General features: G+C 43.6%; 1 protein-coding gene across 1 annotated transcript in view; it reads right to left on the bottom strand.

The window, feature by feature from the left end:
* The window catches only part of LOC121620033 (potassium voltage-gated channel subfamily KQT member 4), a 45,322-nt gene that overhangs the window by 3,685 nt on the left and 17,068 nt on the right, over window positions 1-24,569 (bottom strand). Inside the window, exons 2-13 of the mRNA XM_041955971.1 lie at window positions 13,536-13,626; window positions 12,317-12,443; window positions 11,975-12,150; window positions 11,331-11,456; window positions 10,774-10,884; window positions 10,584-10,679; window positions 10,405-10,493; window positions 9,402-9,527; window positions 6,311-6,540; window positions 6,116-6,215; window positions 442-573; window positions 164-302 (exon numbers count right to left, since the gene is read on the bottom strand). Of these exons, the coding sequence (XP_041811905.1) occupies window positions 164-302; window positions 442-573; window positions 6,116-6,215; window positions 6,311-6,540; window positions 9,402-9,527; window positions 10,405-10,493; window positions 10,584-10,679; window positions 10,774-10,884; window positions 11,331-11,456; window positions 11,975-12,150; window positions 12,317-12,443; window positions 13,536-13,626 (1,543 nt within the window). The remainder of the gene's footprint in view (window positions 1-163; window positions 303-441; window positions 574-6,115; window positions 6,216-6,310; window positions 6,541-9,401; window positions 9,528-10,404; window positions 10,494-10,583; window positions 10,680-10,773; window positions 10,885-11,330; window positions 11,457-11,974; window positions 12,151-12,316; window positions 12,444-13,535; window positions 13,627-24,569) is intronic.

Below are 24,569 nucleotides of genomic sequence, written 5' to 3'. Positions count from 1 at the left end.
GACAGAGATAGATAGTCGAACAGGGACTTCAACTCTAAAATGCTAAATTGTGTCATTTCCTGCTTCCGGTTTGTTGCACTTCCTGTTCTTTTTATGGCGCCTTTTTTTTTTCAGATCTACCAGAGTGAATGCAATACAGGGAACACAAGCCTTCTTCTGTTACCTGTTTCTCCACCTTCACTACCCGTCCCATCATGCTTAGCTCATCCAGCGGGTCCAGTTCTGGCGGCGTCTTCTCTCCCTTTTCAGGGCGTGCCTTCTTGTCGGGTTGGACGGCTCCTCGTCCAATTATCTGGTCCACCCTTTAGCACAAAAACAACAGGTTACAATAAACAACTTAAAGACTTACACTTGGAGAACGTAGGTGTTTTAAACTCTTTTTATCGATTTGACACAAGTGTAAAAGGACTGATTTTAACTGGTTGTATGTGTGAAACCTACCGCATCTGCAGGCTCTTGATACGGCCCAGCATATCCAGGTGTCCAGCAGAGTACTGCTCTATGACGTCCTTCACATCATACGGACGCAGCGTCTCCTTAAACTTCCTCTTGGCCACAAGGAACTTCAAGATCCTAAACAAATACACAAACACACCCGACTCACTGTTATCATTCCTCTGAGCACCCTCACAGAGCCTCACACGGCACATCCGCATATATGGACATACAGTAAACCTCTGGGAAAAATGCAGGGGCAGCTATCAAACGGCGCGAGAGACCCTGAGAATAACAAGATTAATTACAGTCAGCGTGACCTTATCATTCACAAACAGCCCCATAAAGAGAGCAGAGTCACTCCTGTACTAAACCGTGTGGATATATTGTGATGATGACAACATCTCCTGGAGACATTTACTTATCAGTACTTGCTGTTTCAGCACATCCGCAGATAGTAATGTGTAACACACACACACACACACACCTCTGTCGGAGCTTTCCCTCGTTTCTGCTCTTTTCTCAGGATGACAGCCATGTTGGTGCCACCGGTGGACCACAGCTGCTCCCACTCCCAGTGCACACATCTCATCATCATCACCACCCACATCCTGGTGTGCGGGGGGATCACCCCGAGGAATGTTGACCCAGCACTACAGCGCCCGGCGAGCACATCACTGACAACATCCTCTGCCAGAGTGGCTCTGGTTGGACCTCATGGAGGGAGTGCAGGATGTGCCAGAGATAATGAGGAAAGGAGTAGAGTTTAAGTGGATGTGTGTGTGTGTGTGTGTGTGGGTGTGCGCCTGGCTATGTGTGTAGGGTGGGTCATTCAATTCCCTTCTTATCACTTATGTGATAGGCAGCTCAGAGATGCTGGCTCCGCACAAGGTCTGGAACTGTAAGCGAGACAAAATATACACACTCAAGCTGTCATCTCACCCCGTGATGGATTGCACTAGAAATCAAGCTGGGGGAGATGGAGGGAGAGCGGGAGGGCAAGGAAGGAGGGCTTTTTTCTTTACGAGCGAATCCTATCTCACACAACCAGACCACTAAGTCCACTGTAATACTCCCACTTGCCTTCACAGGAGGAAGAAAAGAAATGACATCAAAGGTCTGAGAAGCGGAAGATCGGAAGCGCTCAGCTGTTCTGAGAAAACGTCGGACCCACACATATCTCCGTACACTAAAAATAGCATGCCACAAACATGCACGCACACTCAGGTCAGACGTAAGCACACGCCAGCACAGCTACACACATGTGTGGGCTAAGCAGGAGCAAGTGAAACCTGAACTTATAGAGCGGGGTCAGTTTCTGAAATAACCACTGTAACCTTTGTTGAGGTCTGCAGCCCTTGCATTTACAGCAGCCACATACAGCACATGGTTTAGTGGAGTGACCCCCGCCGCAACAAAGAAGAAGAGAGGGATGGAGAAAAGGAGCGAGAGGAGGAGGAGGAGTGGCGAGCTACAGCTGGTGGCGTAGCAGCCGTCAGCGCACTCTTCCCCCTCATGCAGCACTCTGTTTCTTGATGACTCCTGTGTTCGGAGTATTTTTGCAGGCGGCCTTTTCTTATTTTGCAGGTAGATGCAGATTTTTTTTTGCCAGGGTGGGTCTCAGGTGTGGGTGAAAGAAAAGGTTGGGGAAACAGTGGGCGGGGGCTTTTGATTTGGATCCTCCGAGGGTTTCCTCAATATGCTGACTCTCTTTTTCGGTGGATGAAATAGCTTTCATAATACATGGTCAGGTTTGACTGTGCTCCCCCCCCCAACAGGAAACTTCCAGCTACAGTGCAACAGTCACTGGCACGGCTCACCATACGATATTATACCTTCCTAGTGTTACGAAAAAACACAGCAATAATTGGAGGGACAGGAAGTGTCATCTGTGCTCCAAAATGCTTGCATAGCCAGTGCAAATATTTTTGCAATTCAGCAAAGGTAGTCTTCAATGGCAAGGTTTTATCTGCAACTTAAATATGACTGTTATGCTGACACGAATCCTTGGTGGGCCAACTAGGGTGAGCCACTGCAGGGGGCGAGTCTGATTCTTGGCCAGATTAGACTACCGACCTGCCAAGTGAACAAAATTTAACGCACAAGGTACAGTATGCGTATTCAAACACTCTCACAGAGAAACAGACTGCGTAAACATTATATGAGCTTAAAAATATCACAGCAGAAAAGCTACAAAAAGTGATGATGATGACTAAAAATGAAATGGATATAAACAGTAAGCATGTCCGAAGTGTTTATTCAATAAAGTACGAGCAGCATCCAAGACTGCAGACATGCAGAAATTTTGTGTTTTTTGCAGTATTGGATTGTGCATGAGGAGAGTCACAGTAGAGAGAGCACAGAAGGATATCAGGCTTTGTTTAAACATCTTCCTCCTCGTCTTCTTCTCCTCCTCCTGCTCCCTCCACCTATCCCGCTGCACATAAACCTCATGCATCTCTCCAAAGTGAAATCTCAGCACTAAAGCCTGCTGCAAAATTCTGTGTTTCACAGACATCAATCATGAACCCCGCTAAGACGCCTCTTGTGTGTGTGTGTGTGTGCGTGTGTGTGAGAAGCACCTGCTGTTTACACACCTGCACTATCTATAGGAACACGTTCTCTTCTGTTGTCTGCAGCACAGAGCAGCTGAGGTCAGACTATCTGCTGAGTCAAGTCTAAACCCGAGGAGGGGTCATATAATATCCTATCAGTGGCATAACGATATCAAACAATAATATATCATGCTGCATCCCGAGACCGGAAAGTAGCTACGCGCTGTAAATCAACAAAGAAGAAACCCTCAGCTTCAGTGGTAACACAGGGCCAAGTTCAGACAGCCCAGTTGTTTCACTAGATACTAACTTACTTATAAAATTATTGCAATAATTATAATCATGACGGATCCCTCAAAATCCCTGGAAGAAAACACTTAATAATTGAGAATATAACTTAATAAATTTGATATTACAGGGTTCATACAAATGAAATAACAATAAATAAAGGGAAACTCAGTGAAAACACATAAGTGTTGCTCCTAAAATATTTTGACTGTTTTCGCTGCCTTTTTAAGATTTCCTTTTGCTATATTGTGTTCACGAGATAGCGACAGTGTAGATACAGGCAGAAATGATGGCGAGCAAGATGGCAGTACGACACACACAAAGAACCTGGATGGATCCAAACTGACAACAATGCGATTATACGTTACGCATCTTAGCAGCAGGGCCGCCGGGAGGCCCCACACACACTGTTTATTGCCAGGCACATACCCACTTCATTCAAGAGCTCCACAGAGTGCATCTGGAACCTCACAGGCAACGTCACACTACAACGAGAAACGCTGCGAGGGCAACAGCACCGGCAACGGGGAGCAGCCGCTTTAATCCGCTCTCATCAAACGTCCCTGGAGACCAGCGTGGCCCCAACACCAGATGTTTGCTGGCAGTTGTAGTTTTTTTCTGCCACTATCAGTGAAAAACACAACGCAGCTACGCTGTAAGTGTGTGTGCGTGTGTGGGGGGAGGTTGCATTCAAGATATTGCTGGTAACGTGGCACATCAACACACTTAAAAACAGAAGGTTGTGTATTTTTGCATTTTACACATCATGATTAATTACAAATTCTCACATTCATGGTATTATTTGCCAACAAAGCATTTCCTCACACACACACACACACACACACACACACACATACACACACACACACACACACACACACACACTGCATTGTGAGTGCATCTGGTTTACACCTGCAGCGTTTTTGCTTTATTCACGACTTCGAGGTGAAGAGGGATGTTCCCATTCATTAAAAGTGTTGAAGCACGCAGCGTGTGAGGACATGCACCACTGACACACAGCAGTGACGATACATCAGAGCTTACAGTCGATGAATTACAGGAAGAGACGACACAATGACAGCAATCAACATCAATATCAGCTTTTAATCAACTGTTATTACAGTTGTCCTTGTCTCAACTGAGCAATATCGTTTGTCTCTGTACAGTCGTAATGTGCTGTGATCCTCCAGCTGTACAGTATTTGTGTGCGTGTGTGTTTGTGCGTGTGCGTGCGCGTGTGTGTGAGACTAACATTCCACCCCATCACGCCACCTTACACATGACCGGCCTGAATGAGCGGAGCGACAAGGTCACACGAGGGAACTAACCCGGCCTGCACGAGGGCTCAGTTACCTCTCCTAAGTGGACATTTCTACTCCGTCAGCTGAAAGTGCACACGGCAGCGCCTAAATGGAGGAGCGGCTTGTTGTTCGCCCATTAGTGCAGGCTGTAAAATGCCATGAGAAGAGCTCACGGTCTGAATACTTGCAGCGGTTGTTCAGCTGACCAGAGTGACCTTATTCTCTCAATGGCCAGAGACACAGCTGCTCCAGCTTGCACCTTTAGGTGCCTTGTCAGTATATTTTGAAACACTGCAAAAAAAAAATGGTCCTCTCTATCGTTTAGCGGAGCACATTTTGAGTTGTGATATCTTGTTGATGAATGTGTTGTATTTAACTCAACCTGACAGAGTTATTTTTAGCACTGGAGGTTTTCAGAACAAGACCATGTGACCTGTTTATGGAGGAGTTTCAAAAGTAAACCAGATTCTGTGGCTGGCTGTAGCTTTATTGCAAAGGGGATATTAAACATATACTTCAGCAGCTTTCAGCAGATTGATGAGGAAGAGTATGGTGGCACGTGGGAGCTCACCAAAGAAGGCTTCATGACTTACTATGCAAATCTATCCCTCCCAAAAAAAAGCTGATGACTTTGTAATAGCTTTTTAATATGTTACCTTTACCATTACAGTAATGGTAGTAGGGTAGTATTGGCAACATTTTTTTAACCAAGCTGGTAACCCCCTTATTTAGCATTTATAAGGGCTAATAATAATAATAATAAATAGCTTATGACAAAGTATAATGAAGCTTATGACTTCTCCTATAAAGACATCTGTTTATACACCAGCGTCAACTTATAGGTAGCCACAGCAGTTGTTAACAAATATCTTAATAATGACCAACATTTGGCTACAAGTACTTTATAGTGTGTTAAAAACCATTTAATAAAGGTTTATATACTGCTTATAAATGCTTTGGAGGGGTTTAAAGTAAAGTTTCTGATTATACAATGCTGGGAATACAATACATTTGATGTTATTCCATTAAATATTTGTTGAAATTATCATATCAGTTTTATTTTTTCAGATTTTGTCAGTTATTATACAGACGTAGACATCGCTCTGATCACTTTGGGGAGGGTGCAAAGATTGAAGTGTAAAGGGAACACTCAGTTTCCTTGTGTTTCTGCACAAGTCAGCAAAGGTTTGTTGAAAACCACAAGAAGAGGAAGCGTTGCCCACAAAACTGTTGTACTGTTGCACCAAAACACAGATGACCAGGTCTGATCTTGCTCCAAAAAACACAGCGTGGCACATTATGTGACTTTTTGTTTGTTTATTCATTTAAAAAAATCTTTATTGTGTACCTTACATGTGAAATTATTGGGTTTGTCTTTTATTTCACTTTAACTACTACTATTTTAGATGGAGATTTCACCTGTTTGGTTGTGGCTCATAATTAAAAAGAGTTTTATGATCAGTTGGAAAAAACAATAGTCTAGTTTTGTTTATGCACTGCTGGCAGAACGAACATACTGGTGATGGCAGGACTCACCTGACAGCCCGTATGAGAGTCTTCACTGCTGGGATTACCTCCTCCATGGCCACGTCACAATATGGTTTATCTTCCACACTGTCCTCTCCGACCCCCTCCACTGAACCAAGACAGTGGGACAGACGTTATCACGCTGAAATGATCCTTGTGAGGGTGAATGAACGAACAGTGTCTGGACATCTGTGTGGTGCCTACCATCGACGGGTGGACGTGGTTTAAGGCGGAGGGAGGTGCGGAAGCGTGTGCGGTCATTAAAGCTCCAGCTCTTCTGGACCTTCCCCGGGCTTGTGGCCTCGGGGACGTTCTCCTGGCTGGGAGAGTGGCGGACACTGGAGCCCGGCGGCAGCGGCGACGCCTTGTTCCGAATGGTTTGGGATGAACGGGAATTGTTCATCCTGATCCGATCCCGGAAGCCAATCTTACTGCTGACAGTGAGGATAAAATAGTCAAACACCTGAAGGTGCAGTGTTTAGTTACAGGTCATGATAGGCACTGGGGGTTTTCTCAATGATCACAATGTCCATGCCTTTGACCTTAATGGGAAACTAAGCTGTGTTATCCTGGGAGGGACAGAGGGAAGCAGAAGGGCAGCTAGAGCTTGTTAGAAAAGAGTTTGTTAGTAATAGTGAATCAACACAAAAAGTAAAGCCTCTGACTTCCATAACAACCACAAACAAACAGACAAAACAGGGACACAAGCAGACATTTATATTTTGTCTCAGCGAAGGACAGACAAGCTGACTTATCACGGAGGCAGTCTGACCACAGGGACCACTCAATATTGCTAAAAACTGATTCTGCCCTGAGGATTTGCTCATTTAATGTGCCTATCATAGCACCTGATTCAGCAAAATCAGACTGAAACCTGATTCAAGACTTGCAGTAGTGCTGGGACGGCGGAAAATGTTCCACCCACCATCGGAATAAAGACACGCTTCCTTAATCCCTTCAACAGAGTGAATAAGCATCAAAATTTAGGCTTCAAAGCACAACCGTTCAAAACATGTCTCATTAAGTACTCGCTGGCCAATATGTGAGGTCATCTGTTTACAGGAAAGCTATTTGGCAGCCATTCTCTCCATGAGATTGACTCCTAACGCGGCTGTTATAGCATGCTCTTGAGACCACTCCCTCTCTGTAGCCACTTACGTCTTACACACTGTCACAGATCCATAAGGCGAAAATCATGCACCACAGAGCAATTCCCACCCAGTCGTTCACTCCCATGTTTTTACGATGATATACTCTTCGTTGTGTGTGCCATTTAAATTAAAATTTAAATAGTTAAGGGATGTTGGTGGAAACAGCATTTCATACTTGCGAGCTGAAACACTTCAGGTAGGCCGGAGGAAATGGGGAAGATAGAGAGAAAGGCTTTGCATGCTGTGGGGTTGTGGATGCATTCGGGACTGAATCTTTCCAAAACATTGGAATATCGCATGCAAACAGAAACATCGGAGCACTTAAAACCCTCTAAAGATACAGCACAAACACGCTGATTTTGTACAAGGATATATGACAGATAGCAATAGGAAAAGCATGCTGAATCATTTACACATTCTCTCCAAGAAGACAAGTGAGGCAAACAACTGAATTGAAAACATAAAGCAAGTCAAGAGTGGGGCAATTCTTTTGACTTCAGCTCCACTTTAGGGAAAGTTGTTGCTTATTTTTGAGCGAATGTGTTATTTCCACGTCCCATCAGAGACGACTGATGAAACATTTGATGTCAGCTAAACAGAAACCGGTCTTTTTGTCATGTTGTCACAGTCATAAACCATTAAGGACTTCAGTTGTGTTTTCAACACATGGTTTATTACGACCTTCACGCCAAACCGAGCAGAATCAGCCCTGAGAGCACAGCATTTCCTCACAGCAATGGATTGACTCAAGCATTTGTGGACCAGAGTGCAGAGCCTGTTTATTAAGTATTCAATTGGTAAGTCAAGGATATGGCTGAAAATAAGACAGGTGCCATAGTAATAAATATCATGGCATCTGCTACTACAGTCAGTTTTCATTCAGCTAATTCTTCTTTCTGGAACTAACAAAGTGTGAAATGTGAAGCTGCTGCGCCAGTCCACAAATTTTTGAGTATTTCAGGCAAGGTGAGAAGGTTGTGCGTGTTAAAGGAGGAGTGGTGTTATTGATCAGGTGACGTTTTGGCGTGCCCCGTGCACAGGCTTGTTGCCGTGGATACCTCTGCTTGCGGCCAGCGTGAATCCGGAAGAGACCCCGTTTTTTAGAAAGGAGCTGACTGGGGAGACACACAAGGCAGAGGGAGAGAGCGTGAGGGGAAGACAGGAGTGGAAGAGAGGAGGGGAGGGTGTAGGAAAGACCAGAAGTCCTGGAAGCATGGTGAACCCGTGAGGATCAACGTAGCCGAGGAAAAACCAGGGAGAGAGGGTGAGGCAGAGGGGTGAGGTGTGACGTCTCAATATTCCAAATTGCCCATTCCTTTCCTGATCTCATTGCCTCACTGGCAGCTGGTAATACATTTCTGAGAGGCAGTTTTGGATTATGGAGAGACACAGGGTGAGAAGTGAAGAGCTGTTTTTGAAGGATCATGCAAAGGTAGTAGGTTTCATCTGAGTATATTCATCAAGACAGCCCATTAAACATCATGGTGGGACAGCAGAAACTCAACTCAAACACATAGTTTCTACCAGCAAACGTCTATTATTCAGGTACACTGATGTGCTTCTCTCATCTAATGCATGCATAAGTCCATTAGTCTCTTCAATACCCTGCCGTTTGTTTAAAGTTTATGATACAGACGTTGTGAGTCTAATGCAGCAAATCTGCTCCAGCTATGGATACCGTTTAATCAACAAGCACAGCTCTTGAAGAACAAACCTGCATGGAACTTCTGCCCTCCTGAGAACAGATGAAGGATGGAGGACGGACAGCATGGAAAAGATACGATGGAATATAGGGAAAGAAAGAGGAAGACAGGAAGAGGCAACCAGTAAGTGAACAGCGGGAGGAGGTGGAGATGGCAAGACTATGAGCTAAGCAGACAAAGATGCAGAGAAGCAGGGGGGCCTGCAACACAGTGGTCTCACTTCAGCATTAGTGAAACATTGTTAGATACACAACACGTCCATGCAGAAAGCTCCGGCAGCAATCAACTTTGTTTTCCTTGTACACCTGTTGAATGTATTGTTCTATAAGTCCCTGTTGTTACTGTTTTGATTGGTGTCTGTGTGTGAGTGTGAGTCAAGGTAGACTTTCAGCCACCTGTCTGGGTGTACTGTGAGGCTGTGTGAGGTGGCGGGGTGCATACCTGTCCCCCGACAGATAGGGGGAGCTGTAGGGCCACAGCCCAGACAGCAGCGTGTGGTAGGAGTTGTGGAGAACCTTCTTGGTGTTACGCTGTCGCTGGAGGTGACTGAACAGTAGCGTCAGTTCTCTGACACCCCACGTGCACAAATAAACACAAAAAAAACACATGACGAATGAACAAAAAAACAACAAAATATGAAAAACTCACAAAAAGGCCAAATCAATGGTCCAAAAGCTCAAAGGAAGAGGGATACTTGAGAGAAATAAGATGAGTGAAATATTTCATTTAAAGGTCCAGTGTGTAGGATTTAGTGACATCCAGTGACCGATGGACGGTGGCAGCTAAAGATGTGAAATCCATGAAAGGTGCTCTCTAGAGCCAGTGTTTGGTTTGTCCATACTGTAGAAACAGCATACTTATGATCATCATATTCCATTTCTGGCAATAGAGCGCCCTTAATCCTACACCCTGGGCCTTTAAGATATTGCAAAGGTTTGACTTGATATTAATGTAAAAGAGATGTCTCTGTTTGTGTTTCTCATGTTCCCCTCCTTTCAAGCAAATCAAAATTAGTCAAATTAATGCATTCTGTAAATGCAAAATATAAGAAACCACTGCGTAGAACAAAAGTAATGAAAATGTAATTGAGTAGTGGTGGCAGAAGCATTTGAAAGGGCATGGCCCAAATTTTATCTAAAATAATAATTGACAAGTCCTTTTTATTTAAAACCACCACTGCACAAATGTAACTAAAAAGGGTTCTAGATGGAGAAAAGGTTGCATTTGTGATATGTGCTGTGTTTTATCCACATTAATATGAATGCATGAGCAGGAACAAAACAAAGTATCACTAATTATTATACACGATTCACTGTTTTGTGATGCAACTCTCAGATCTCTGTCTGCATGTATTACACTTCAAACAAAGAAGCAAAGACAACCACGGATTTCTGATGGCTGAATCCACTCAGTGCTGAACATGGAGACAGATGGGGGAGCCTACCTGAATGAAGGCAACATGCTGTCATAGAAGTACCACGTAGCTGTCAGATAGGAGTGTTTGGCGTCTGTAGAGTAGAGGCGCCATGCAGCCTAAAGAAAGACAAACACAGTGAAAGTTAACCATAATGCGGCTGGAGCATGAATTTATTGAACACCATATTAAAACACTGTGACCATTACTTGTATCAGGTTGGCAGCAGGCATCCTCCTCTTCTCAAAGTGCTTCTGCCGGTGCTGCTCTTGCACCTTCAAGGCAAAGCCTGACCCCAGAATTCCCTGCGGGTCAGAGGTCAAATCAAAGCGATGAGAAGGGCCACTAACATGGCTGTGAGTAAATGTACATGAGTGTGTGAACATATGGGAGACTTACTGCGGGCAGTGCGAAGAAGGAGACTCCCAGAAGAGCGAAACCTGCAGCGAGGAGCCGCCCCTGCCAGGTACGAGGGGTCTTATCACCATAGCCAATAGTGGTTAGAGTTATCTGATGGGTGAGAAATAGAGACCACATCACACACACTATATGATTAAAAAAAAGTGCAAAATATCAGGCTCATGTGCAGTATGTACCTCTATATTTACTACTACTGCTATTCAATTAAAGAAAAAGAAAACAATCTTGAAATCATAGATTACTGCTGATATCTGTATTCAAACACATAATAAATATTCTGCATAATAAATATGTGGTAAAGCTTGACAAAAAGAACTAAACAACACTCAGTTTTCTACTGTTCATGCCTGACAATCTCTCAGGACAGACAACATAAACTTTATGTCTCAAAACTGTATACTTGTGATTTCTATTATTATTCTTTGCTTTAACTATTCCTAGATGTCTTGTTTCTGTTAATGAGACAATTTTGATGTCACAAGTAAAATCTTACTTCTGCAGCCTCAGTGTGCATGCGTGCAATATGTAGTACTCACAGTCCCCCACCAGAGGGAGTCTGCATAGGTGTTGAAGTCTGTGTTGCTGTCTTTCTCTGCCAGGTAGACAAGGAAGGAGGCAAAGATCAGGACCAGGAAACCTATGTACCAGGCTGTAATCAACTCCTGAGAGAGAGACAAAGAGGTGGGTATCAATCACACCTGTCAGCAGCAGCAGCACCATCTTTAACATCGTAATCCCCGCTGTCATTACTGCATCGCTATCATCATTATTGGCTAAACTCCCATCATCATCACATTTGGCTTCCACTTTGACCTGGCTGCACGGTTCTGCTTAGATAACCGATGCATCAATTCATCATCATCAACGCCGTCTAACTGTGTTGTGCAGCCGACTGCTGGGTGTGAGGTGTGTGGGTCAGCACAATAACTAATTGCCAAAAATGAGCAGCTAAAGGGGAGTTTGGAGTTTGAGGGCAGTCAGTGTAATCAGGTAACAGCTGGTCATCAGTGCACTCACCACATATTCCTCAACACTGAAAGTTATGAAGCTATTTACCCTCATGGTAATTTTCAATGTCTGCACAACTCATGCACAGCAATCATTCTCAAATATAAACCAGAGAAAGTCTGTTATTGTAGTAGAGCATGTGTAAAAAGAGGACTATATTTAGTATTCCCACCTTGCTGTGAGCGTAAACCACTGAGCCCAGTAGTTTCCAGGTGCCTCCTCGTCGGTCCATGCGAACCATACGCAAGATCTGCAGGAAGCGCATGCTGCGCAGGGCTGACGTGGCGAAGATGTTGCCCTGCGTCCCCGCTGCTATCACTGCCAACGATGCCACAAACACTATGAAGTCTACGGAGAAGAAGTTCAGACAGGAGGGACAGACAGAATCGTCTTTATGAGGTGATAAGATTCCAGATTTTCTCAAGAGCACACACACAGGGGTTTGATGTGGGTTTGCGCACTATTCACACACACACACACACACACACACACACACACACACACACACACTAACCTATGACACAGAAGGGCTTCCTGGCAAATCTCAGTCGTCCCTGCCATCCACGGTATCTGCAGCAACAGCCAGCCGCCCAGATCCTGATGAAGTACTCCAACCCAAACACCACTATCATCACAAACTCCTACAAACCACACACACACACACACACACACACACACACACACACACACACACACACACACAGGTCAGTGAGCATATTGTTTGACAGATCACAAAAACAAAACTTCCACCACCTCCCCAAGAACCTTTTTTTAATTTATTTTTCTTTCGTTTCAGAAGGAAATAGTTTCAATGCTTTTCCCTAAAATCATTAAATGTAGCCATTGTGTACCAGTTTTTTAGCATGTGCATCAATCTGTCAAAAGAAAAGTTGTTGTGTTTATCTAAAAGCGGCTTCAAAAGCTAAAAAGTACACAGTATGTCCTGTGTGACGAATCATTATCATCATCATGTCTCAATCAGTGGGAAACACTGATAACTGATGTGTATATTTTCCACATGATGTACATGCTTTATCCTCTATTTAATAAACTCTGCTCCAAAGTGAGAACCGTTAAATTTATTTAGTTTTTACTCTATAAATGATTCAGTTAAAAGATTAAAAATTAGAAAAGTGCTATCATAGCAGTCGCATCCTATTAACACGCCACTCTATCACGGCTCTCTGCAGCTCTTCGTCTTTCTTGCTTTCAGGTTTCGAGACTGTACGGGCAGTTTAAGGTGCAGTGAACCAATCTGTCATTAGAGCAAATGTCCGTGTAAGTAAAATCCGCTAATGGCTGATTGCCTGCTAATGGCCGGCTGATTGATCGAAAGAGTGAACAGACGGAATGTGAAAGTCAGGAGTCCGACCATTAAATAACACGTAAAGATGAGCGAGGTGGGAAGCGAGAGGGGAGAGAGGGCGAGTCAGGTCCAGGAGGAGAGAGCGAGTGCCCATTACCTTTCACTAAATCAGCTGGAGCACAGAGAAGAGTGAGAGATTATGGGATAGCTATTAGGATTAGTGGATCATGGCTGTGATTTCCTGCACAGTCAACAACACCTGAATCCTCCCACCTGCTTGCATGGCTGTCTGCGCCTCCGCCGGCAAACAAGTCAACACGAGTGCAAGCACATACAGATGTGCTGCAGCCAGTGAGACGCTGTGTATAAAAGGACAGGGTAGGAAAATGGATGCTGAAGTAGTCATATGTGCGGGGAGGGGTCTTACCAGGATGAAGAGGCCTTGGTTGGCAAACTTCTGGTGTTCGGGGATGGTGGAGAACACAGACAAGACCAAGCAGCTGAACACCAGCAGAAAACTGAAAGACATAATCACACAGCTCAGTCGACACATTTCAAAACACACACATCAGAAATAAAAACACCCTTTGGGTAAATTTTGGGTTTCATTAGTCATTACTTGACTGAATAAACTCATTAAAATATGTGTTGTTCACTCTCTGGGTGATTAACCAACAGAGAAAACTGCAGGGAAGCAGGAAAAGATTTGTTGATCCATAACTTAATACAAGCACAGCATGCCAGGTCATAGATGGTCACTGGCACAATAATCAGAGTAATGTAACCATGTTTAGTTTCATGTTCATAAAAGACAGAATATAAGAAATAACAGTAATAACATATAATAATTATTTCAACACAATGAACCTGAACATTGACTGTACTTGGTTTCATGCCAACTACATCTGAGTGCTGTCAAACTTGTGCCAATTACCATAATTCTGCAAAAATGGCCATAGACTGGATGATAGGCAGCATCTGGAGATGTGCTTAAGTAATTTACTCTTGTCTGTGAAAGTGTTAAGCAACATGTCTGTTAAAATCCACAGTGGAAAAGTGAAATGTACACCGTAACATGATATTTTACTGCTTCTTTCAAAAGAAGACTGGAACCCTGCAGCTCCTGCTGGGACAAAAATTACTGTCCCGCAGCAGCGATGGCCACTTCAGTTTGAGAACTACTCCAGAATAAAACACAACATAAATTCCGGTAAATTGCATCTTATGTTCGAGGTGCTCTCATGTTAGTGTAAACAGGTCGTCTATACATCGACGCTGGAGAAGTGAGAAGCCTGCGCTCTAGAGTCTCAACGGTTAACTTGGGTTCAAGACGAGAGATGTTTGCTTCTGCTGGAACACCCATGAAAACGGCACTGTCCACATACATTTCTGGTTCATAGTTCAATTCTCACACACAGCTATCACATCCACGACATCAGTTCCTCTTTTAGAAGAAATAAGAAAGATGCGAGTTCCCTCACGGTCAGGTTACAAACCGCTCGTGAAACAGCAAAGTATTGGTTGCTGTCCAAAAATGTCCCTCGCTGCAGAAGACGCATTAACTTTAACTTCAAAGTAAAAACATTTATGTTTTAAATAGCGTGCTGCAGAAAAGAAAAATGTTGGCACTTATGTGACACTGTGTCCCACTTAACCAGTGGAAAGAAGTTATTGTTGGATGTTGCTCCGGTGGAACTGCTGACAGCAAGATTAAAAGGATCTACGGAACAACCAGACAGCAGAGAGGTGGAATTTAATTTCACATTAAGTCAGGAAATAACACCCATTTTATATTTTCACTATCTGTCAATCATTAGATCATCTGTATTATTTAATGTCACCACATTAATATTGAGGTAGGAGCTCACGGTCGTTGGTGGGAAGTGGGAAGGAGGTGTTAAATAAATATCATTACTATAAACGTCACAGGTGAGCTTCAGTAACTTTACGCTATCAGGAAGTCTCACCAAGATCAAAAGAACAGAGAACAAGCAGCTTTCAAGAAACATCAAGCAAAGAAGTGACAAAAATAACTGATACAAACAAGATACAGGCCTGGATTTCTTGTGTTTTGTATCATGGCATGACTTTACAGTTGTATCTAAAAAACATATTAGTGACTAAAAAGAAGGGCTTAAACTGTATTCCCACATGCTGCTTCTTTAACAAAGAGTAAAAGTAAATTGTTTCATTAAGTCCCAGTTCAAACTGAGCTCACCACACTGAGATGACCTTAACGGCCTTGATGACAGAGCAGTACCGTAAGCTACAACAATTTGCTTTACGCTGGTCAGAACACTGATGGACCCCTAAAAATACACTGTGTGCTGTAGTGTTGGTCGCTCCCAAAATGTTTGCCGGCTCTATCCATCAAACACCTTTACTGCAGCTCCATGACAAGAACCAGAGCTCCTATATAAATATACTTTATCTGTGAGTGCAGAATTATTCTATGACAACATGCTAGGCAAAAAATAAATAGGAGTTGAGAGAGAGACAGAAGTGAGAACACACAGCAGCGCTGTCTGCCATGTACCAAGGGAACGGCAAGGCAGGATTAGGCAGGTGGCAGCTGCTGGTCCAGCTGGTCTAGATGTCAGAGTCCGTAAAGTTAGAGAACACTTGCTGGACGCTAAACCAATTCTCATGGTCTCACACAATGGTGCCCTTTCTCCTCAGTTGGTAATGCGATCAACAAGTCTCTCACCAGGCTGTGTGAAATTAAATGCATTTTAAGGGCACATGTTGAAAAGCTGCTTAAAAAAAGTGGGTGCAAGTAAAACAACAAAGCAGCGGTGGACAGCTGCTGCTGAGAAACAGAAAGTAAGAAAAATTCAGCAGAACAGCGGACATGATAGGAAAGACCCATTTCCCGTTTCAATTTGTTTCGATGCTGATCTTGTGCAAATTCGCTCTCACAGTAGAGAGTCAGCTGTAACACCGTAAAGCCACATGTTGCCACTGAGAGCGCATGAAAACTAGTTGTTGTCAAGTTAGCAGCGGCGTAAAAATGGTTCGGTACAAATGACGGATAAAATGTTGAAACAGTTGGTATCTGCTACTTCTAAATCTGCCAGTAGTAATTCATCCAGTCATTCTGAAAAGCCTGAATTCTGTCATACGCTGTGCACACACACACTGGTTTGTCATCACGTGTGCGAGCAGTCAGTGAATTAGCAGCATCTCTCACTGTTCTGTTCCGTCTGCCTGCCAGGCCACAGTTTCCAGATGGTGAGACGCTACGAATACAAAGACAAAGTAGATCTTAGACAGCTAGAAGGACACAGGACACCGAGCGTAAATAAACAGACACCCCCAAATTACTACTGTGTATTTCTTAGCCCAGTCATGCATGCACAGAGAAGAGCGTGCGCTTCAGCCACGGCGGAGTTAGTTTGAAAAAACACCCCCCAAATGACTCTCTGCAAACAACGCATGTTGGTCGTTCATCAGCCGAGTAATGTGCTGACTAAACTGTCTGTCTTTTTCACCTCAATTAACTCAGAGCGCTGTGTATTTCCATAAGGACGAGATTAGTTGGGGCAGCGTCTCAGGTGGTTTCTTTCATTGACTTGTGCTTTATGACAGGAAACAAGTTACAGCACAGATAGCCCGATCGACAGCTCGGCCTTTACAAAATGCAGACGCGACATTCCCGTAGAAATAAGTTCTGAAAACAACTCTGCATTTCCATGAATATGATACGATCCCTTACATACAGTAACTCCAAAACAGTGCAATGAATTACTGCCACCGCAGCTCACCATATCTGTTTATGCAGCCAGTTTGTATCATCACAATGTGGAAATGTGCTGGGTGTCGAGTGACAAACCCCTCAAACCTCGTTCAGACCACAAGCACCAGACAGGCCTCCATTCACAATATCTGCAAAATACCACTTCAAGTAAATGTCAGTGTCCTGTGTTGTTTAAAGACCAGGTGACACCGAGAGTATCAGGAATCAGGAATCAGGAATCATTTATTGTCATTACACAAGTTTCCAAGTGCAACAAAATTATGCTCATATAATACGATTAATATGGTATTTCTAGCACTTAAAGGATAAGGATATTTTATTATCGTTACTTCTCACAAACGCCATGAAAAGATCAAAACCTTGCTAGCACTTTTTTTAAAGGGAGTCTGGGGTCCATCTCCACGGGCAACAAATAATACTGGTTACTGTTTCCTGTATTGGTAAAATTTGATATGATTACCGACAATAAAATGTGACACAGTGTTTTTTACCAGGTAAGACACCAAATCCATGGATTGCATTTGAAGCCAAATTCACAACAAGACACAAATGATTAATAATTTAGTTTCTTTTTTCTTTTTTTCTTCAAGTCTCCAAATTCCCCATTTTCTTTTAAGGGAGTCTGGGGATGTTGCGGCTATTATTTCAGTGGTGAAATCAGCTTAAAACAGGCAGTGTGTTCACAAAAATCTGCTGCTTATCTGGGCAGGTATATAATGTCACCTCCTGTATTGAGGGATGTACACGAAGGCTTTATAGCCACTGTCAAAGATTATTGCTAATGTTACATCTTTACAACTTTTAAAAATCTTCATTCCTGTTTTAAACAGTCATCAATAGTGACTCCTACATGATTTATGAATGAAAATCCACAATTGTCCTCCTTGATCACCTCATTTTAAGTGTAGCTACAGCTCCTCATGCTGGACAGAGTTGAGTGACCAGGGGAGGCTCGCCGAGACGACGCCTCTGCTCCTATCTGCTTTGTTGTTCCCAATGACAAAATACATATATAAATAAACAAACACACTCATAAATAAATACATAGATAAATGTCCGGGCCATGTGGAGAGGGAGTCACATTTCTGCTGAGGGCACACTTTCCCCACTGCTGCCTGGCTGTCCACCCTAGTCCCACCATCCACCATCCCTCCCTCCTTTCTGGGAAATGTCAATTAAAAGCAAAGCATCAGATGAAATCCACCAAATAAGCAGGGCTGGTCTCATAGGGACATCAGGGAAGAAATCTGCTCAACCTCATTAACATCTGAGTGCTTTACTGTCGTGCCTCAAAAAAATATCTTCATATTGAAACATTTCATTGAGGACATCTGGGAATGATCATTTTTTTATGGTTTATACAGGAGATTAAGTAAATATCTGAATACACATTGCTCTCATGGCCAAGACAATACAATAAATCAATGAATGTCGGTTTAGAGGTAGAGATCACAATGCCTCTGCTCCACTTATTCAACACAGGATAGTGCCTCCTCTGCCACAACTACCCTGGACATGCGATCCCAGCAGGGGTGAAGCAAGGATAAAGTGGAGTAAAAGCCCGACTCGTTATACGCATTATAAATGGGCATGTTAATGTATAGATGCATCACATGTCGTATAGCGAATCCTCAGCCGTCATATAATGAATACAATAATTTATGAAAGTCTGCCACTCTAGTTTACTGTAAGCCTGTCAGCGTTAGTAATTGCTCCAGAACTTTTAGAAAGAATAATGCATGCTCTGCTATATACGCAGAATATCTGACTTTTCTCCAAAAGCCGACCGAGTGCAATTTGTCTCGTGGACACTGTGGAGAATCGAGCAAAAATGCAAGCACAGTGAGACATGAAAAGAAAGAAAGGAAGGAAGAAAGAATACACATAACTCTTTGCATGGTAATCCATACAATTTCTATTCATTTACATCCCAGGTACGATATCTCTCCCCTGAAACTCTAACTGTTCACTGTTACACACCACAAGCCTCTGTACGTATAAAGTGCATACAATTTGGCTCTCGGCCTGCAAAGCTCCAGAGGGCCATTGGGCTGCTGGTGGGGAAGACAACAAATAAATGTACAGCAGCCTACAGGGCAACCAGATTGCTTTTAATGGAAGATAGGCAGGGTGCTTTTACTGCTCTTTTCCTGTAAGCATACATATGTGAAAACCTAGATCTCACATTACTGTCAAAATATTGTAGTGAGATGAATAGGCATAAACAGTGCTATGATATATATGTGCCTGTGTGTGTGTGTGTTCATGAGATTAGCACTCTCCTACTCTCCTACACTCTCCATGCCAGTCGTTGTACCTTTCAAGAGAGAAGTAGGGCTGGACTGCGAGAGAATACACTTTTGATTCAATCGCCTCTGGATGATAAAGCAGCTATCAGTTACAGGCAGCCGAGGAGGGAGAGGGAGAGGGGAGGGCGATGAAGATGCAGAGAAACAGATGAAAGTGAGGTAGAAACATGTGAAGACTGATGGGTGATGATTCAAAGAGAAAGAAAGAGCCGCCTGGAACAAAGCCGTGCAGCGGGAGAAAACAGGAAAAGGACGAGCAGGTGAGGGATCCGGGTCATGTCACTCCACCTGTACCTGTACATGTAAGTGCACATGCATATGTATGTGTGGCGCCAGCCCTGATCGATGAGGCTCTGACGACGGCTTTCAGGAACTGACCTGCAATCTAAGCATATGCAGCAGGTTGACAAACACACAAACAAAAGGAGAACGCGCACACGGCCCAATTATTGAACACACGCTTGCAGCCACACCTTCACAAGGACATGCACAGGTAAACATATAGACCTGCTTAAACAAACGTGCCAAAAAAAAGCTAAATTAGAACATGAGATTTATTTATAGCCGAACCCATGTCAAATGTCACCTTGGAAGTGCAGCACTTCACACGTTCACCTTGTTTACAGAGGTATGACACACACACCTCCCTACACAATGGTAACAGCAGCTAACAAACAAGCCATAAAGAGGGGAACTATTGAGCCCTGTCTGAGGAGGAGGAAAGGGAGGAAAGAGGTGAGAGGGAGGAGTGCGACTGTCGTGAGCAGAGGGAGAGGGAGAGGAGAAAGAGAGGAGAAAGGTGGAAACAGTAGAAAGATATTAATAGCATTTCCCTCTCTTTAAATAGCGACTGCAGGCAAAATGTGTGCAGGTAGGCTGCAGAGCACAGCGCAGCACAGCTTGGAACAGGCCAGTTGCCGGTCCTGTTAGTTACCCCCTACTCCTCCTCCTCCTCCTCCTCCTCTTCCTCCTTCTTCTTCTGGGACAGCAAACTTTTTAAGGCAGGAGCAAAAAGCAACACACAGACCAATAAGAGATGAAAAGTGCTTTTTCACAAGGAAAGGAGCTGACTGAGCGATTCAGGGGCTCAAGTAGCCTACCGGCGCATGCTCCAGGAGGAGAGAAAGGGACCGGGGGAGGAGAAAGCCTGACATGAGAGCGTTGTGTAAACGGTAGGAATGTGTTTGTTTTCCTCCCAACGCCACAGCCTTCAGGAATATTACGGGACTGGATCAATTATTCACATAACGCAGAGTTGTGTAATGAGAGTTGGTCGCACAAAGGTGCACCCCTGGCAGTTTGTATCGCAAGCGGCCTACTGGACACCTCCGCACAAATAATGTGCTTTATTACGTACACAGACTCTTTCTCCACACGTAAGAGAGCCACACAGTCTCCACGGCAGACACACACCGACCGCTCAGCCAGACATTCACACGCTCACCAAAGAGCCACTGACGGCCATGCTGTTCCATCGTCTGTCCGCAAATGATGCATTTCAAACAGAGTGCCAATTAGACTGATAGATTTTCCTTGCTGGAGAATGTCACTTCCAGCTACAGCAGGCGTGAAAGTTTCTGCCATCAACACACTCACACACACACACAGTGCCTGCACTCTCACTCAGCCAATGGTACATCACATCATATTTGAGTCCCTGCTTTTGATTCATTGAAACTATTCCTTTAGTTGCAAGGAGCATCAGGTAAACAGAGGACCTCTGTCTGTCACTGAATGTTTGTTCCTGGCTCTCTGCAACGTAGAAATCACCTGAAACCCTGCACACTGTGATACTGAGGCATTACACACAACAGTTTAAGTGCTTCAATATGAAGCTCCTGCAGTCTTTAAAGCAGTTTGGAGGAGTTCAGTGATTTATCAGTCCCTTCAACCAACACAAAGAAACATTTCATGGACTCTTTTCCAGAGAATGAGGCTTAATTAGGCGAGAAAAATCCATGAATTCCAAGTGACATTTCCAATAATGGTATTTTAATGGTTCTTTTGGATCCAGTTGTTTTCAGCATTTTAGAGTTCCGAGGCATTTTTCCAAATGCAAACACTTCGGAAAAATAAGACCACAAGCAGGACAGAAAGCACTCAAGCACAAACTTCCTTGTTTAATTTCCTTCTCTTGCTTACACTTTATAAAACATCCAACTTAACAAGCTACTTTCTTAACACGAGAATCTTAAAAACATGTTATTCAAGAAAGAACGGAAAAATACTTTAAAAAATACCCAACCCCTTAACACCACACCTACAATATTCACCTCCAGCAGAATATTTGAACATTGCAAAAAATATGCATTTCAGTGTATTTTGATGGCAAACATAATCATGCAGGACAGCTGTTCCCAACTCCAGTCCACAAGCTTGATTCAAGAATTGATATCAATGAGAAATTTCATCCATCATTTTGTGCAACTGCTTTTTTGGGATGATGGTAGGCAGCAGTCAATCCCAGCGTGCAGTGGGTGGTGTACACCTGGACCAGCGGCCAGTCCGTCTCAATCATAAAACTTAGAATAACAAGCCACAGCAAGCTTCAACAGCGTCTGAAACCTGCTCCCCTCCACACTGTTCTTTAGGCAGAACCACTGAGGCTGCTTTTCTACTTTTGAAACTTTCTAAAATAGATAATGTGACAAGAACACCCATTTAACATTTTAACATTTTAACACCCATTTTCTCTCTCGGGCTCTCTTTTTTGGTTCTTGACACAATTACTTCCCTCATTTTTTTGTATGTACAGCCGAGTGAGACTCTGTGAATGCATTTGGGGAGAGGTGTGTGTGTGTATGTGTGTGTGTTTGTGTGAGTCCTTATCCCCATTTGCAGGATTAATTGTGTCGGGACTACAAAGACATGCAAAAGCCACCAAAATCCTGGAAAGAGATCAGAGAGATGGCAGCTGTTCAGAAAAGTTATAAACACTTTTGCCTTAAGACGTTGTTGGATGTCAAGTTGTATTTCAGTTCATGCATGCACGAACCCTTAACCAGCATTGTTTTGTGTTGTTGCTCACTACAATGACCAACTAGACTAGTTTGCACTACAATGTACACTGTAGAGGAGACCTAGACCTAGATAAATAAAGCCAGCATGTCGGTCAGACTGCACTGTGGACTACACCTACACAGAGAAAATATGGAGGACATGACCTTGGTGTCCTCAGTGGCTCTGAAAACAGTTTATCTTCTTGAAACAAGTAATAATTATCTTTGGGCTGCACGTGCATCAATCCACAAATATCAACAAAATGTTGCACGAAAAGCTGACCTTCCACTTGTTTTGAGAAAAACTTAGAGACTTGGCTCAACACGACAGGAGTTGAAATGCATTTGCAGGGTAAAGTAACATAATTTGCGATAGCGTGTACAATAATAACACAGAAACAAAAGCAAAAGAAAAGTATAACACCCCAAACTGCAGCCTCAAAAACTACAGGAACTGCTTCGGTCTGTTATTGCAACTATTGCTGTTGGTGTCTCATCTGTATACTTAATCTTTTATATCTGCATCATGAGTAATACAAAGTCCTGTTCATCATCAGCCTCGATTCATTAAACAAATTGATTTATGCATCATAATCAAGCAGCATCTCATTGTTCTCATCTCAATTTTGTATCTGTGCAGATACATTCAATTCAAGCGCTGCTTGTCAGATTCACATGGCACATAAGGTGGATCGTAGTTGACACCGGTGGTTTCTTGTGCCTCAGTGACATGACTGCGGTACAGATGGTTAGAGGCTGAAGAAATATGTCCAGCGTGGTCACATTTCTAACCAGTAAATGGAAGTATAACCACAGAGGAAGGGAAAATTCATGGTGTGAGAAAAGGGTTTCATGCAGGCTGGACAAGCCTGTGTGTGTGCGCGCGCGTGTGTGTGAGTGTGAGAACTGGATTAACAGTAATTACGCACAATTTCTTGGTGATTGGTGGTGTTTTGACCTGGTGGGAATATCAGATGAGTGCAGTTAATGACATCAGGACAATTCAGTGTGAAATTGTCCACATAAATTATTGGAGATTTATGTGATTACAGAATATGAGGATGGGGAAATGAAGCTGTGAGATTTATATGCACAGTGTTGACATCACTTGTCCACTAAACTGGAAGAAATGGAGGCCATCGTAAAGACCTGAATGAGCTTATAATCAGGCGTAAGTGCCAGCCTGTGCACACACACACACACACAGACACACCACCTCCCACTGCAGCCCAACACAAACATATCCAGAGGACGTGCTCCATTGGTTCTGCTGGTTTTTTTCTGCTCTTTCGTACTTCACTTTGTCAGTGAATTGTACTACACAAAGCTTGGAGATGCGACCGGGGTGGAGGCGAAATGCTGAGAGAGCTCTGACATTTAGCTGTGGCATTGTTAGCACCAGCTAGCCAATTAGCATGGAGCCTACAAACCCTTTAGTACTGCAGGTGCACCAGTGCGCTTGTATAACGCTGACATTTCACCAGTGAACCAGCGAGTGTGCTCAACCTGCACACAGCTTGGATCAGCAGGGCCGGAGGTTGGGCAAGTCACTGTCGATGCCAGACGGGAGGTGGAGAGAATTCTTATGAATATGTTTTCTTATCCGTATCAAAGCATTTTGCACTAAAAAACTTAAAACCTTCAACCAGAAAACATACCAGCAGAAGTCAGGACCCAATCAGGTGACTTGCCAGAGGTTTATTGGAAGCGAAACCCCCCACGACCCAAAACATACATACACCCTACACTCCATTACCCCCCTCAATGATCAGGGCTACGACTGAGTTTCAGGCCAATCATCATTACTCTGTGACAGGTCTAATCTTGTTACCATGGCAGCGGGGATCTCTGGTGATGGATTACAAAGGGTCGGGGGCATCTCTCGAGGATTGAGAAACAACAAAAAGAAAGCGGTGACTGTAACATTTGAACTCGGGGTAATGGGATTGGCCCAGCAGTTTGAGGCATGGGGTGTGAGAAAGTGAGCCGGGGTCACGCACAACCCCGGTGGTCAGCGGATCTCGAGCAGGAGCTGACAGGATTTACAGAGGACACAATGGGTGCAGTAATGTTAAGGCCACAGTTACTAATACCAAGGGTTGAGGGCATTTACAGCACTGTGTGAAAATGATCCCAGCTGAATAGTGCAGCGATGCTGTTGGTGCAACTCGTGTTTAAATGCCACATATTTTGAGGTAATTCTCAAAGGTCAATAGTGTTTGAGACAGCGAACAATAAAGACAGGCCGATAATGGATTTTTGAGGCAGATACCAATGTCGATATTTGTGAGTTAAAAACTATTTACTGAGGACACAATTACTGTATTATGTTCCCAAACACGTAAAGATCATGGTAACTCTCAAAAGACATTCTTTATCATGCACCCCAAGCAACC

This window comes from Chelmon rostratus, chromosome 16 (assembly GCF_017976325.1).
Source record: "Chelmon rostratus isolate fCheRos1 chromosome 16, fCheRos1.pri, whole genome shotgun sequence".
Taxonomy (NCBI): domain Eukaryota; kingdom Metazoa; phylum Chordata; class Actinopteri; order Chaetodontiformes; family Chaetodontidae; genus Chelmon; species Chelmon rostratus.
Note: the sequence above shows the minus strand (reverse complement) of the source record. Positions and strands in the feature narration are given on the sequence as shown.